General features: G+C 45.3%; 2 protein-coding genes across 2 annotated transcripts; one reads left to right on the top strand and one right to left on the bottom strand.

Moving 5' to 3' along the window:
* Positions 1–951: 951 nt before the first annotated feature.
* LOC311307400 (G-protein-signaling modulator 2-like) lies at positions 952–7,412 on the top strand (the record flags this gene model as incomplete). The annotated part of the gene is made up of 13 exons (XM_084436194.1): positions 952–1,181; positions 1,516–1,651; positions 1,982–2,121; positions 2,237–2,360; positions 2,503–2,618; positions 3,732–3,887; positions 3,997–4,105; positions 4,977–5,118; positions 5,229–5,302; positions 5,471–5,656; positions 5,794–5,977; positions 6,901–7,130; positions 7,239–7,412. 13 exons carry the CDS (start codon positions 952–954, stop codon positions 7,410–7,412), a joined length of 2,001 nt encoding a protein of 666 aa, XP_084292320.1.
* Positions 7,413–7,657: 245 nt separating this feature from the next.
* On the bottom strand, positions 7,658–14,092 carry LOC311307645 (mucolipin-3-like). Its single transcript, XM_084436482.1, has 14 exons — positions 13,856–14,092; positions 12,950–13,170; positions 11,549–11,716; positions 10,957–11,107; positions 10,770–10,854; positions 10,446–10,542; positions 10,029–10,128; positions 9,663–9,775; positions 9,421–9,570; positions 9,165–9,266; positions 8,960–9,082; positions 8,581–8,787; positions 8,329–8,459; positions 7,658–8,240 (listed from the first exon to the last, which is right to left on the bottom strand). The coding sequence occupies exons 2-14, from the start codon at positions 13,166–13,168 to the stop codon at positions 8,177–8,179; spliced, it is 1,710 nt and encodes a 569-aa protein (XP_084292608.1). The 5' UTR covers positions 13,169–13,170; positions 13,856–14,092; the 3' UTR covers positions 7,658–8,176.
* Positions 14,093–14,300: the final 208 nt, after the last annotated feature.

The raw sequence follows: 14,300 nt of genomic DNA, 5'->3' as shown, positions 1-14,300 counted from the left end.
CGGACCCGGGTTAGGGTGAGGGGAAGGGGATCTGAGCCCAGGACTGGTGTATGTCAGTGTGTGTGTGAGTGTGCCTGGGTCCAGGTAGAGGCAGGGGTCAGGGGTAGGGTTGGGGTAGGAAGAGGATACGGACCCGGGTTAGGGTGAGGGGTAGGGGTACTGGGCCCAGGCCTAAAGCCGGAAGTGGACTGTTGTATGTCTGTGTGTACGTGTGAGTGTGTTAACTAATTTGTTACGACATCTGCAGCAGACACAGGGGTATCTATCGGTCTCAGGGTGGTCTGCTGGTGACAGTGGGGCATCCACTGGACCTGGTTAGAAGATAGGAGGGAGAGAGAGAGGCACTAGGGAGAGGGGAGGCAGAGCAGGGTTAGTAGCACACAGAGCCATATATAGAGCAGTACATTACATCAAACTACATTTTTAGAGCAAGAAAGGATAAGAGCATCATGGGAGAGGTGTGGCAAACCCTGATGTGTGTCTGTGTGTGTGTGCGTGCCTGGGCCCAGATAGAGGCAGGGGACAGGGGTAGGGTGGGGGGTAGGAAGAGGATACGGACCCGGGTTAGGGTGAGGGGGAGGGGATCTGAGCCCAGGACTGGTGTATGTCTGTGTGTGTGTGAGTAGTGTAGAATAAGTTAAGATGACTGCATGGTAGTGAATAAGTAGGTAAGTAGTAGTGTAGAATAAGTTAAGATGACTGCATGGTAGTGAATAAGTAGGTAAGTAGTAGTGTAGAATAAGTTAAGATGACTGCATGGTAGTGAATAAGTAGGTAAGTAGTAGTGTAGAATAAGTTAAGATGACTGCATGGTAGTGGTGAAATGCCCAGAAGATATTTTTGGGATGATATCCCATCACTCTTGAAAAGCAATGTAAAAATTCCTGCTTTCTTGAAATGTGAATCTTGATGTTGGGTCTGATCCCCTCCCACCTGTCGTCCCCTCTACTGATGTTCAGGATGGAGTCGTCCTGTCTGGAGCTGGCTCTGGAAGGGGAGAGGCTGTGCAAGCTCGGTGACTACCACGCCGGCGTCTCCTTCTTTGAGTCTGCCCTCCAGGTGGGCACAGAGGACCTCCAGATCCTCAGTGCCATCTACAGCCAGCTGGGCAACGCCTACTTCCACCTGCAGAACTACGGCAAAGCCCTGGAGTACCACCGCCATGACCTCACTCTCACCAGGTATGCACGGAACGCCACTTCCCCAGACACTCATTTAGCACCGGCTTTGTTTTGAAGATCCGAATGTTATAGGTCTGGATAAATGTGAGCAGAGCACTCGGAAGTGTCAACAGGTCCTGAATCAGTCGATCTGAGTTAAAAGAAAGAAAAGCTCTTGGTCCACAATGTCCAAAGGGGATGGGATATATAGAGTAGTTCCAAGAGTAGTAACATTATCGGAGTTGGGGTACTTAATGCTGCCCTGGTCGGGACCAGTGCTCGTCTTTGGCAGGTATTGTATTCTTATTCCATTTGGCATTTCTCAGATTCCATGTGTGGATGTGCTTTTTCACAGAACCATTGGAGATGAACTTGGAGAAGCCAAAGCCAGTGGTAACTTGGGAAACACCTTCAAGGTTTTGGGACAGTATAATGAAGCAGTGGTCTGCTGCCAGAGACACTTGGAGATAACCAGAGCCATGTATGATAAGGTGAGTAAACACGAAGTAGTATTTACAAATATCTTCTAATCTTAGATCAGAGGTCAAATCCTGGCCCTCGATCATCAAGATCTTGGATGACTTGAATCAGATATTTTTGAGCTTTTGGAACAAATGTCTGAACTGCAATTTAGGCCATGTTCTCCAACCACGGAATAGTTGAGGGATTTAAATAACTGAGTAGCAGTTTGTTAACCTCTAGAATAGTCTGCCAGCATCCTGTGAGTCGGGCATCAGTGTGTATTTTAAGTGTATAATTACAATATAGATTGCTCTGGTTTCTTTCTGTGAAATGCTGGTGTGTGTGTGTGTGTGTTGTAGGCTGGGCAGGCTCGGGCGCTGTATAATTTCGGAAACGTTTACCACGCCAAGGGGAAGAGCATCTGCTGGAATGGGGCAGAGCCAGGAGAATTTCCTGAGGAGGCAAGGATAGCCTTGAAGAAAGCAACCCAATATTACGAGTTAGTATGTTTCTAGACTTGAGTCTCTCTTTTGTGTAACCCATATATAACTATTCAAGTGAGCGTTTATTCATAATTTGATAATTGATTATTCCTGTTGTTTGTCCATCTGAAGTGCAAACCTGTCCATCGTGAAAGAGTTTGGGGACAGGGCAGCACAGGGACGCACCTATGGTAACCTTGGCAACACACACTATCTCCTTGGAGACTTCTCAAATGCTGTGAGAGCCCATGAACAGGTGGGTACCCTGAACTCCTAGTGGTCTCATACTGTACATCATATTGTATGTTTTCATTGACTTTCAATCATGGTCATTATAGCACTTCCCCCAGCTTATTTTGTTAAGTGACATTGTAATGATGTCTGTACTTGTGTTGTAGCGTCTTCTCATTGCCAAGGAATTTGGGGACAAGGCAGCCGAGAGGAGGGCTCACTGTAACTTAGGAAATGCCTACATTTTCTTGGGCCAGTTTGAGAGGGCAGCTGATCATTACAAGTAAGTGACCAGAACGACACCATCGTAGGCCCTAAGGGCTCTCTGTTCAGGCGCTCCTGTATCATCTGATAAAATCTTTTACTTAAAGGAGTAGTAAAGGGAAAATGCATGTTTAGCCCCGTTTTAAGGTTACTTATGATCATATACAATGGTTCAGATCAAAACGTTGACAAAACTAGCACTTTTGAGAAAGTCTGATAATTGCTCTACCACCGTTTTGGTCATACAATGGATGTGGGTGGGCACCTTGAAAAATCTTTCAAAAACTCTTGATTTCAAAGACGAAGCTCACCGAGGGGGTAATTGGTGTCCGTTGGTGTTCTGACATAAAATTTGCCGCAAAGTATGAATCCTGTAGGGTTTTATTGATCATTTTATGAAATCCATTGACTTGTATTGAAGCGACCGTTGTAGATGTGTAGATCAATCCGCAGAGGGGATTCAGGAAGCAGAACTACTTACGGTAGCTATTGTTATTGTTTATGTTGCTAGGCTACCTAGTTTGTGGAAGTTTACACATGTATGTGCTGCGACTAAATAGTTCTATGCTAAATATTTAAAAAAGCTTTTCCAGATGAACTAGAATCTTACTTTATGGCGAATTATTTGTCAGAACACCAACTAACACCTCGGTGAGTTTCTTGTCTTTGAAATTGAGAGTTTAACATGTTTTTGAATGATTTTTCAAGGTGCCCACCCACATCCATTGTATGACCAAAACGGTGGTAGAGCAATTATCAGACTTTCTCAAAAGTGCTAGTTTTGTCAACGTTTTGATCTGAACCATTGTATATGATCATAAGTAACCTTAAAACAGGGCTCAACATGCATTTTCCCTTTACTACTCCTTTAATTTCCTGAGGAACACTTAGGCCATCGATCAGCCCCCCTCCCTCATCAGCCCCCCTCCCTCATCCTCTCTGGTCTTGTGCCCTCCAATCCAGTTGTTGCCATGACAGCCCTTCCTCTTCGTCTCTTCTGTTCTGATAACATCCTACCGCTGTTGTAAAAGCCTGTTCTGCAGTCAAGAAAAATGGAGGATAGTGGAGATGCCATGATTGCTGTACCATCTTTAACCTGAGACCGCTCTTCTCTGTCTGTCCCACACCTCAGGAGGACTCTGCAGCTGGCTCGCCTGCTGAAGGACAGGGCTGTGGAGGCCCAGGCATGCTACAGCTTGGGTAACACCTATACACTTCTCCAGGACTATGAGAGAGCCATCGACTACCACCTCAAACACCTCATCATAGCCCAAGACCTCAGGGACCGGTACACACACCTGAAGTCCTCCCAAAATATCATGCTCAAAATGTTCACGGTTTTGGAGCAAACAGTCCCAAGTTGTTAAATCCCTCTGTCCGTCCGTGTTCTTGTGCAGGGTTGGGGAGGGCAGAGCGTGCTGGAGTCTAGGAAATGCCTACACTGCCCTGGGGAATCATGACCAGGCCATGTGCTTTGCTGAAAGACATCTGGAAATCTCCATAGAGGTGCTCGTTTACTGTTTACTCCGCATACAAAAAATATTTTGGTGCGCTTTCAAAGCACGCCATGATGGGAGGTTACTAGGCACGCCATGATGGGAGGTTACTAGGCAACAGAGGGGCTCTGGAGCAGTTTTTATATGTATGCATGTTATCAGTATCTGTCATCAAGTCACAGGCCCTTGTGCTGGACCTCTGAGAAAGGACATGGAAAGTGTGTGCTCACCTCTCCACTGTAATACCCCTTCCATGCACCTCTCTCCACTGTAATACCCCTTCCATACCCCTCTCCACTGTAATACCCCTTCCATACACCTCTCTCCACTGTAATACCCCTTCCATACACCTCTCTCCACTGTAATACCCCTTCCATACACCTCTCCACTGTAATACCCCTTCCATACACCTCTCCACTGTAATACCCCTTCCATACACCTCTCCCCTGTAATACCCCTTCCATGCACCTCTCCACTGTAATACCCCTTCCATACACCTCTCCACTGTAATACCCCTTCCATACACCTCTCCACTGTAATACCCCTTCCATACACCTCTCCCCTGTAATACCCCTTCCATGCACCTCTCCACTGTAATACCCCTTCCATACACCTCTCCACTGTAATACCCCTTCCATACACCTCTCCACTGTAATACCCCTTCCATACACCTCTCCACTGTAATACCCCTTCCATACACCTCTCCCCTGTAATACCCCTTCCATACACCTCTCCACTGTAATACCCCTTCCATGCACCTCTCCACTGTAATACCCCTTCCATGCACCTCTCCACTGTAATACCCCTTCCATGCACCTCTCCACTGTAATACCCCTTCCATGCACCTCTCCACTGTAATACCCCTTCCATGTTTTTCACAGACCGGAGACAAGAGTGGTGAGCGGACGGCCAGGATGAACGTGTCTGATCTTCAGGTGGTGCTGGGTTTGAAGGCCAACTCCACAAGCCACACCAACAGCTCTGTTCTAGCAGAAAACCAGGACATTGATCAGAACCGTCCAGGTAGGTCTGGTCAGACCCGGCTTGCAATCCCACCGATGACAACATGTGCTAGCATCTTTGATTTAAAAAGTGTCAGATTATCACACGCGCACACTGTGACTTTGTTCTAGGTGTGAAGACTAAGAGGAGGCCCAGTTTGGAGAACATGGAGCTGTTGAGACTGAGCCCAGACAAACAGGGCGCTGTATGTGCATATATGACACTCGCATTTTCACACATTTCTACATGTATCAAATGTTTCAGCGTCCCTTTATCTACTGTAAATCACATTTTACCCTAGTTTTTTTAGTAGTGGTTTGGTCTGGACCTATTCTTACAATTGTATTGATACACATTCACTATAAATGCACAGGACTGGGATGAAGAAGTCTTCACATCCAAGGATAACATGGCTAAGGTGTCCTCAAAACTTTTCTTCATCAACCGCCTCCGGGGCAAGAAACACAGTGACCACAAGAAGCCCAGTTCAGCTAGTAAAGCCCCTCAGGACAGCATCAAGCCCTCTGGCCCCCAGATGGACACGGGGGGCTCAGCTAAGGTAGAGCTGCAGCTGTTGACCACACAGGAAGGGTTTTGTGGCGTATGCATTGTATGGTTACGTGGCGTTGACGTGGTTATGTGGCGTTGACGTGGTTATGTGGCGTTGACGTGCCGTGAACTGCTTCTCCTCTCTAGCACGCTGCTCCCCACACGCTGGGGGACGACGGCTTCTTCGACCTCCTTAGTCGTTTCCAGGGCAGCAGAATGGATGACCAAAGGTGCTTCCTGTCGGACAGCCAGAGCCGTCTCTCGGCCCCTTCCTCACCCTGTTCCACCCCTTCCTCAACCTGTTCCACCCCACCTGTGGCCATGAGGAAATGTGAGTTGGCCCCTCCCTCTGCATGCATGCTCATCAAGAACACACCTCTTTGCCCAAGTGATGTGTGCTTCAGCCAATGCCTATCCCTTACTTGTGTACAGGCGCATCTCAGAAAATTAGAATACTGTGAAAACGTCCATTATTTTACATAATTTAATTAAAAGTGAAACTTTCATGTATTCTAGATCCATTAAACAAAGTGAAATATTTCAAGCCTATTTTGTTTTAATCCTTGATTGTACAGTATGTTCATTTATACACTCAATAATTGGTGGGGGCTCCTTTTGCACAAATTACTGCATCACTGTGGAGCAACATGGAGGCAATCAGCCTTTAAATATTTTTTATGTGTAATGAATCGATAATAGATGAAAGTTTCACTTTTTGAATTAAATTACGGAAAATTATAAACTTTCCACAATATTTTTCTGAGATGCACCTGTATATATTGTAATAGTGGGAGTCATAAAAACATACCATAAGACTGATGTTTGTTTCAGACTAGATACAGATCTTCTCATTGTGACCCTAGTTCCTTAGAATATCAAGAAAAAAGACAAGTTTCTCAACACATTTAACAAAGTGACATCCTTCCTAGCCCCTCCCTCTACTGCTGTTCCCCTTTCCACCGCACCGTCCTTCCTAGCCCCTCCCTCTACTGCTGTTCCCCTCTCCACCGTGCCGACCCCCTCCCTCTACTGCTGTTCCCCTTTCCACCGTCCCGTCCTTCCTAGCCCCTCCCTCTACTGCTGTTCCCCTTTCCACCGCACCGTCCTTCCTAGCCCCTCCCTCTACTGCTGTTCCCCTTTCCTAGCCCCCTCCCTCTACTGCTGTTCCCCTTTCCACCGTGCCGTCCTTCCTAGTCCCTCCCTCTACTGCTGTTCCCCTCTCCACCGTGCCCTGACACGTCTTTCTCTGCTCAGCTGTTTCAGAGGGTGAGGCCTCCCCAGACCCTGGGGGTTTCCTGGACCTGCTGGTCAGCACCCAGGGCCGCCGGCTGGACGAACAGCGAGCCAGTGTGGGCAGCTTCCCTGGCCTGCGTCTCAGCACCGATGACCCGCCCCACAGTCCCTCCATGCTCAGCCGCCTCGTGTCCAACGCTGACCACCCACAGGCTGACGATGTCTTCTTTGACATGCTTGTCAAGTGCCAGGTAAAAGTCTCACTGACAACTACATCTTTCTATCTAGCTTAGATGCATTAGTTGAAGCCTCACATTCTGTGGTTGAGATCCTAGTCCTCTCTCCATCTGCCTGTCCAGGGCTCCAGGCTGGATGACCAGAGGTGTTCAGCTCCCCCTCCCACCACCAGGGGGCCCACTGTCCCAGACGAGGACTTCTTCAGCCTGATTCTGCGCTCCCAGGCCAAGAGGATGGATGAGCAGCGGGTTCCTCTCTCCTCCAGCTCTGAGTGCTCTCAGCCTGACTCCCACTGACCCCTCTGACCAATCAGCTCAGAGCTCAGGCCCCCAGACCAATCAGCTCAGAGCTCAGGCCGAGTCTGAACCTCTCAGCCCAGTGCTCTTCTTGTAGGACTAACACCTGTCCTTCTAGGGAACATTTTAAATGACAATGAGCTTTTTCTCATGACACATGGACATGTGCAACGAACTACAGTAGAACTTTTTTGTAAAAAAGCTTTTTTTTTAATCGGTAGCTTATATTCATTTAAAGAGGATGTAACAATCATTGTGAGAGGAAAAAGAGAAGTTGTCACTCAGACAGAGGCCTGTTTCTACTTTCAGTTCCTGCTGACCTTGGTGAAATAAAGTCTCATTTTACCAGAAATTAAGTATAATTTCTTTATCTTGGCTGTTGGTCACAAATTCTCCAGTATGATTCAGCCTTGACTCCTGACCATGCACAAACTGAGGGAAAACTCATTTTATCAGTGATACAAATCCCTTAATCCCAAACTTAAACATTAACAATTTACACAAATTTGTTTATATTGAACAATCCCTTTTCAAGTTGCTGTTCAAGTGGTTGCATATTTGAACATTTGTCTTAAGACGTGATTCCAAACATGTCAAGGAGATCAGGGCTGAGTTTCCCAGAGGTATCGTAGCGCTACGTTCATCGTAAGCTACGGCGTTCATCGTAGCACTACGATGCCTCTTGGAAACAGCCCAGGACAGTAAAGTGCTAGTAATAGTGGTTTACAAGTATAAAGGTCTTCTTTGTCTCCTCCTCGTCTCCCTCAGCAAATGGATGGTGATGTGCTATATGGCACATTTGTCAACCTCTCTCGAATCGCTTTACATCTAGAAAACAAAACAAGGAGTTGAGAGTTCATGATAACCCTTGACCCTGAACCCCCAACTCACTACACTACTACATCCATATGGTCACCTGGGGATGCAGCAGCTGAAGCAGGAACTGCTCCTCTCCTCTACACGATACACCCCAGAGTTGGGCAGATCCTTACACTCAGACATGAACTTATGGAGCTCAGACAGCAGATTCCCATCGTTCTGCTGTTGCTGAAAGACAAGTCAGGATATTTGACTCCTACCACAACTGGAGTATCACAAAACTGACAAGACCGTGTGTGTAGAGACTGGTGTACGCCAGGCGAGATTACAGTCCCAAGTATGTCCATACCTTTATGGTGTCATAGGTGTTGGTGATGAGGGTTATGAAGAGGCTGAGGATCATGTAGATGAAGAGCGAGACAAAGGTGTAGAGGTAGACCCTACTGAACAGCCACACCAGGTTGCTCTTCTGCTGCATGTCCTTGAAGGTGGGGAACATATCATCCCCGTTGATCAGGGAGAACAGGCACTCCGACACAGTGTTCAGGGTCCGGAACTAACGCCAGAAAAAGGGTAGACACAAAATAGAGGAATAGGAGAGAGAGAGACAGTGAGATGAGTGCATGTCATGGGTTATTTTGAATGCTCCCACATGGTTTTAAAATCCAGACTGAGAAAATCCCTACCTTCTCATGGTAAATCCCTACCTTCTCATGGTAAATCCCTACCTTCTCATGGTAGGGCCCGAGCACAATCCAGCCACAGAAACAGTAGCTCAGGTAGATGATCCCGGCGCAACAGATGAACCGGATCACGTTTGGGAATGCTGCCCTTAACGTCAGGATAAGAATCTGGGGAAAGAACAAAGAAAGTCCACATACAGTAGCAACCAGTGTCTGTTTGAGTTGCAGCATGGGAGAGCATCTCACTCACATTGTACTTCTTGAAGTAGCCCATGTAGCGGATGACTCCAATCCAGACGAACATGGTGCCGGTGCCCAGGAAGATGCTGCACACGTCATAACTCGTCAGGGTCTTTAGGAGAGGACATGGATTAACCAACAACTTGTCAGTGTCTTGGGGAGGGGCATATGGATTAACTTCAATATTGTCTCCACAAACGAGACAGATAAATACATTTAGTCCTGTAGATCTTTGTGAATCCACACACGCCCATATGCACACACACCTTAGTCTGGATCTCTATTTTGAGAACGGAGCCGATGATGGTTAATGCATCACTGAAGATGATCAGGATGTACCAGCCATTCAAGAACTCCAGCCTGTCCGACCATGGGACCTCCTTACTGCCCTGGGCTCTGCAGAAGTTGGTGTACTCCTATAAAAAAATAAAACACTTACATTCTTTCAATCACATTCTAAAGAAATATGTGAAGGCCCCTCAACTTCTAACCATGTCTGTGAACTTACAAGCTGTAGTTGTATTCCACTGAGCACGGATCTGGTGCAGAGGCTGAGCGATGTAACGCAGGTTATGATGATGAGACAATCAAACAGCAGTGGGTAGTATATATTCCTGGCAGCTAAGAGGAGAAAAGGGAGAGCAGCATGAGTATGGTATTTACAGTACTGTATTAACTCATCCCTTATGAAGGCATGTGATCCTTTACATGTAAATTGAGTGATGTAAATCTTTAAAACAAGTTATAATTTGAGAACCTGTCAAAACATCCACAGAGAATAAGTATTATTGTTTCTATGAGAAAGAAGCCAGAGGTTAAACAACACTGCCATTCTCTGGAGAAAGCAGGTACTGCAAACTACTTTTACACTCACATGCCCCTGTGACGCTCCAGTCTTTACACTCATTGATGTCAACGTCATTGTCCAAGTCAACCTTTATTCTGCCACTGTGGGCAAGGTTGTCGAAGGTGATCTGTTAACCAAAGACAGCTTTTCAAAGGGTAAAGGTGAGCGAATCTAGAGTTTCAAAACAAACCAGTCACCATCACTTACCATTACAACAGTTCAGGCGATACAACATTTGCAACAAGAACACATGTGGTTTAACACATTACATTTGTTGGGATGCTATGCCTAAAAAAAGCCTACAGATATCAGGGGACATATCAGGACATAGTATATGGGGATATATCAGGGGACATATCAGGGGACATATGGGGACATATGGGGATATATCAGGGGACATATGGGGACATATCAGGGGACATATGGGGATATATCAGGACATACCATGACTCTGAAGTCATAACAGTCCGGTAGCTCTCGATGTCTCACTGTCTGCAGATTTATAGCCTTAAGGACAAACTGAATTTTCACAGACAACAGCCTGGAAGAGGTAGGAGAGGCATCACTTACACAAGCACAACGTACACAAGCACAACGTACACAAGCACAACGTACACAAGCACAACGTACATTCAGAACAAATCCCAACAGCAAAAGTTTAGCCTGAATTCCCCTGGAAGCAAATACTGTACAAACACACAAGGGCCAAGATAAACAATGAGTTCTGCCCACTGTAAGATGCTTTGGTCTACATATCAGGATAATAACCTTTTGAAATGAAGTATGAAGTTTGGAAGTTCATCCACTGCTGATATTCCTTTGATTGGGTACAATGGAAAAATCTCACGGCACTCTATTGGAAGAAGAAAAAAAAGTGACTCAAAAAGGTCAAGCCGTTCAGAATAATAGGAGATTTAAACCATTCTGATCTAACCTTCTAACTAATTATAACTACCTGATTCCACCTGGGGATCTATTTCAAACGTGTCATCAGGATAGATGCTTCCATTCCTGTAGAACTCCTGACAGAGACACAGAGGCGAGGAGTGCGTGCCGTTCCACTCGTACTCATGGTTCCCCACTGTGATGTTGTGTAGATGTCCAAACTACAAAGTTAGAATACATGAACAATTCTAAGCAAAAATGTCCAAATACTCATTATATGTGTTAATGTCAATTAGGGATGTAGTGGCACCTTGGTGATCTAATCAGCAACCATAGAAAGGAGTAGAAATGATGACCCAGTGAGGTAAGGATGATGGTCATACAATCATAATAAACAAGTCTGAGTCCATTCCTACAGTACTGCCATAACCCCTCCAAAACTGAAAGGACACACAGTAGCAGTACTGTGCTGGACAAAGTCCTCTGAGATGATAAAACTATAAAAGCTATACCGTAGGCAAGTAATAAAAGCCAATGATTGATAGCAGTCATCCCAAACAGAGGACAGAACTGTGTTGTGTTAGATCATTGAACACCATACATTCCTGTGGACTCAAACGTCATGTTTTCTGTCTAATGGCACAACTGTTGTCTGTCCTTACCTGATCAATTATGTAGTAGATGTGGTCGTATACTTCTGTCTGCCTGTACAGAGCATACGTGTCCCCATGGCCATCTACATAATCTTTCAGAAAGAGATGCTTGAATGTCATGAGATTTTCTTCTTTGAAGGTGACCACCATCTGGTTACTCAGTCCAAAAGACACTAACTGGGAAGAAAATATAGCACGTTTAATCAATTGAAGTGGTCTCTCCCCATCTCCCAGGCTGTACCTACATATAGAAAAGTACTCAACATTATCTCAAAATGTTTTGGTAAATGGGCTGCACTTATATGGCGCTTTAATCCGAAACGCTTAAAGGACAGGTTCGGAATTTAGCATTACAGTATAAGCCATGTTATAACGTTATTTACAATCAGATACAACCAATATCAAAGTTGTCAAATGGTGCACTCTCAAGATAAAGCTCATCGCCACTTACGTACAATGGATCCATAGGTGCATAGACAAAATCCCTCAAAAACACCATAAACTCTCGTTTTCAAAAGACAGGAAACTCACAGAGTGGTCACTGGTGTTCGTTGATGTTCTGGAAAAACAATCGCCACAAAGTATGCTTCTGATCGGGTTTTATTGATCATATTATATGCATTGATTTGTATTCACAACAAAGCCACATATGTTTAGATTCATCCGTGTCCCATATTTGTTTTGATCAACAAACACTTCCACAGTACAAAACACTATCAATGAAATACCAGCTGCAAAGGAATCCTAGGCTTCTCCACTTGTTGTTGTTGTGTAGACTGTGACCCGGAAGCGGCTCTTCTTCTACAGTAGCCTCCAAACTCAGTGAAGACCTCACAAAGTTCAAGTGGAAGTACTGCGAGTGATAATAGTTCTATGCTAAATGATAACTAAAACCTGATCTGAAGCATACTTTTTGGAATTTGTTTTGTCAGAATATCAATGTGTGTAATATCAATCAGTGACCACTCGTGAGTTTCCTGTCTTTGAAAACTAGAGTTTATGATGTTTTTGAGGGATTTTATCTATGCCCCTATGGATCCATTCAGTGTCTCGGAGGCAACGGGCTGTCTTGAGAGTGCATTGTTTGATGAAACTTTGATACCGGCCATTGTTAATCATATACATGGCGTATAATGCTAAATTCCATACCTGTCCTTTAAGAATGGCCTCTCATTCACCCATTCACACACCAAAGGTGACATGCAAGGTGCTAGCTTACTTATTGGGAGCAATTTGGGGTTCAGTTTCTTGTCCAAGGACACTTTGACATGTGGACAGGAGGAGCTGGGATTCAAACCACCAACCCTACGATCATTGGACGACCCGCTCTACCTCCTGAGCCAAAGCCGTTTTACCCATATTATGCGTACAGTAGTCTCAACTGATCTCCTTTACTAGCCTAGTCAGTACCTGGATGGTAATGATGGCGATTTTGATGATCTGAAGCATTAGCTTCCATGGTTTACGTCCACGTGCGCTGTATTTCTCACAGGGGTTCATGAAGTAGTACTTGATCTTCCTCCTGAGGTTCTCCAGTGTCTCCAGGCTCTGGTGGTGCTGGTGGTCTTCCCAAACCGGATGCTCGTCTGGCTCATACATGTCAGTGTTCCCAACACCAGACTCCTCCATTTCTGAAAACAGCAAATGTAATTGATGGTCTTATCGACATGCTGACAAACCCAATAGCTCTATAGCCTATTTTAACATATGAGGAAAACAATCTCCCAGTTAATAACTACTCCATTTCAGAAATATATAGGCTAATGTTGTTGAATACTAATAGGCTAGGTGTTGCATGGCCATATTTCAAGGTGAACTTCCTCATCATTCTGATGAACCTGAGGTTTTTCTTCAGCCACGTCGACGGTTCATGACATACAATTCTGATGATTGGATGGGAAAGACTGGCCTATAAAAAAGACAAGTTTTGATATACAAGATCTAATCCCCTACATGTTTTATAACGTCCTCTGTCGAATTGCTGTTTCGTCATCAATCATTCATTTGGAAAGTAACTAGTGGAGGAGGTCACGTGGGCTTACCCGAGCTTTGACCTGACCAGTGCTGAATAACACATCTCGCATTCTGAAACTTTAGCAATCTCCTCCATTGCGTTGGATTTAAATACTGCAACCAACCGGCATTAGTCTAACAAACCAGCATGAGTCTAACAAACCAGCATGAGTCTAACAAACCAGCATGAGTCTAACAAACCAGCGAAGTAGCCTAAACATCACGCTCCCATGTTCGAACAATGAACATTGCATTGGAGCCAATCATAGACAGTCCCAGGCCATGACACTGACGTGCACTCACCTGTAGACTCCTTTGAAATTAATTGGATTAATTGGCCTGTTTTCTCTTATTGTCGTTAGACGACACGTTTGATCCGGATATGTCCAAATATCTCCAATCTTAAATGGGTAGTCTTCTTTTTCTAGGCTACTTAAAATGCACTCGGCAGCCGCAGTTCCCTGCACTGGGCTTTCTGTAATCCGAGTAAATAATGTGTCCTTCTGTAGAGCATGAAGAGGCAGGTAGCCTACAGACAGGTGGGGGAATGACCTACATAGATTGGCAACACTACCTGTCAATCAAGCCGCGTTCCAGGTAGCCTACAGTAGGCTTCGGCGAAAAGAAAGCCAACAGTGACTAACCAATTAAGATAGCCTACCTAACAGGTGACTGATTTGGGGTAGCCAAGTGACCTTGATTGGCTACACTACCTGTCAGTCAGGGCACCTATAGGCTATAGGTGCCC

This window comes from Borostomias antarcticus, assembly GCF_949987555.1.
Source record: "Borostomias antarcticus genome assembly, chromosome: 3".
In the NCBI taxonomy this organism is placed as follows: domain Eukaryota; kingdom Metazoa; phylum Chordata; class Actinopteri; order Stomiiformes; family Stomiidae; genus Borostomias; species Borostomias antarcticus.
Note: the sequence above shows the minus strand (reverse complement) of the source record. Positions and strands in the feature narration are given on the sequence as shown.

Bases quoted from the DNA above. Each gene is read 5' to 3' on its own strand.
- LOC311307645 (XM_084436482.1), bottom strand. From the start codon at position 13,168: ATGGAGGAGTCTGGTGTTGGGAACACTGACATGTATGAGCCAGACGAG. The intron at 11,717-12,949 runs GTACTGACTAGG...TTTTCTTCCCAG, and splicing joins TCGCCATCATTACCATCCAG to TTAGTGTCTTTTGGACTGAG. The intron at 9,267-9,420 runs GTGTGTGTGCAT...CCTCTCCTAAAG, and splicing joins AAATAGAGATCCAGACTAAG to ACCCTGACGAGTTATGACGT.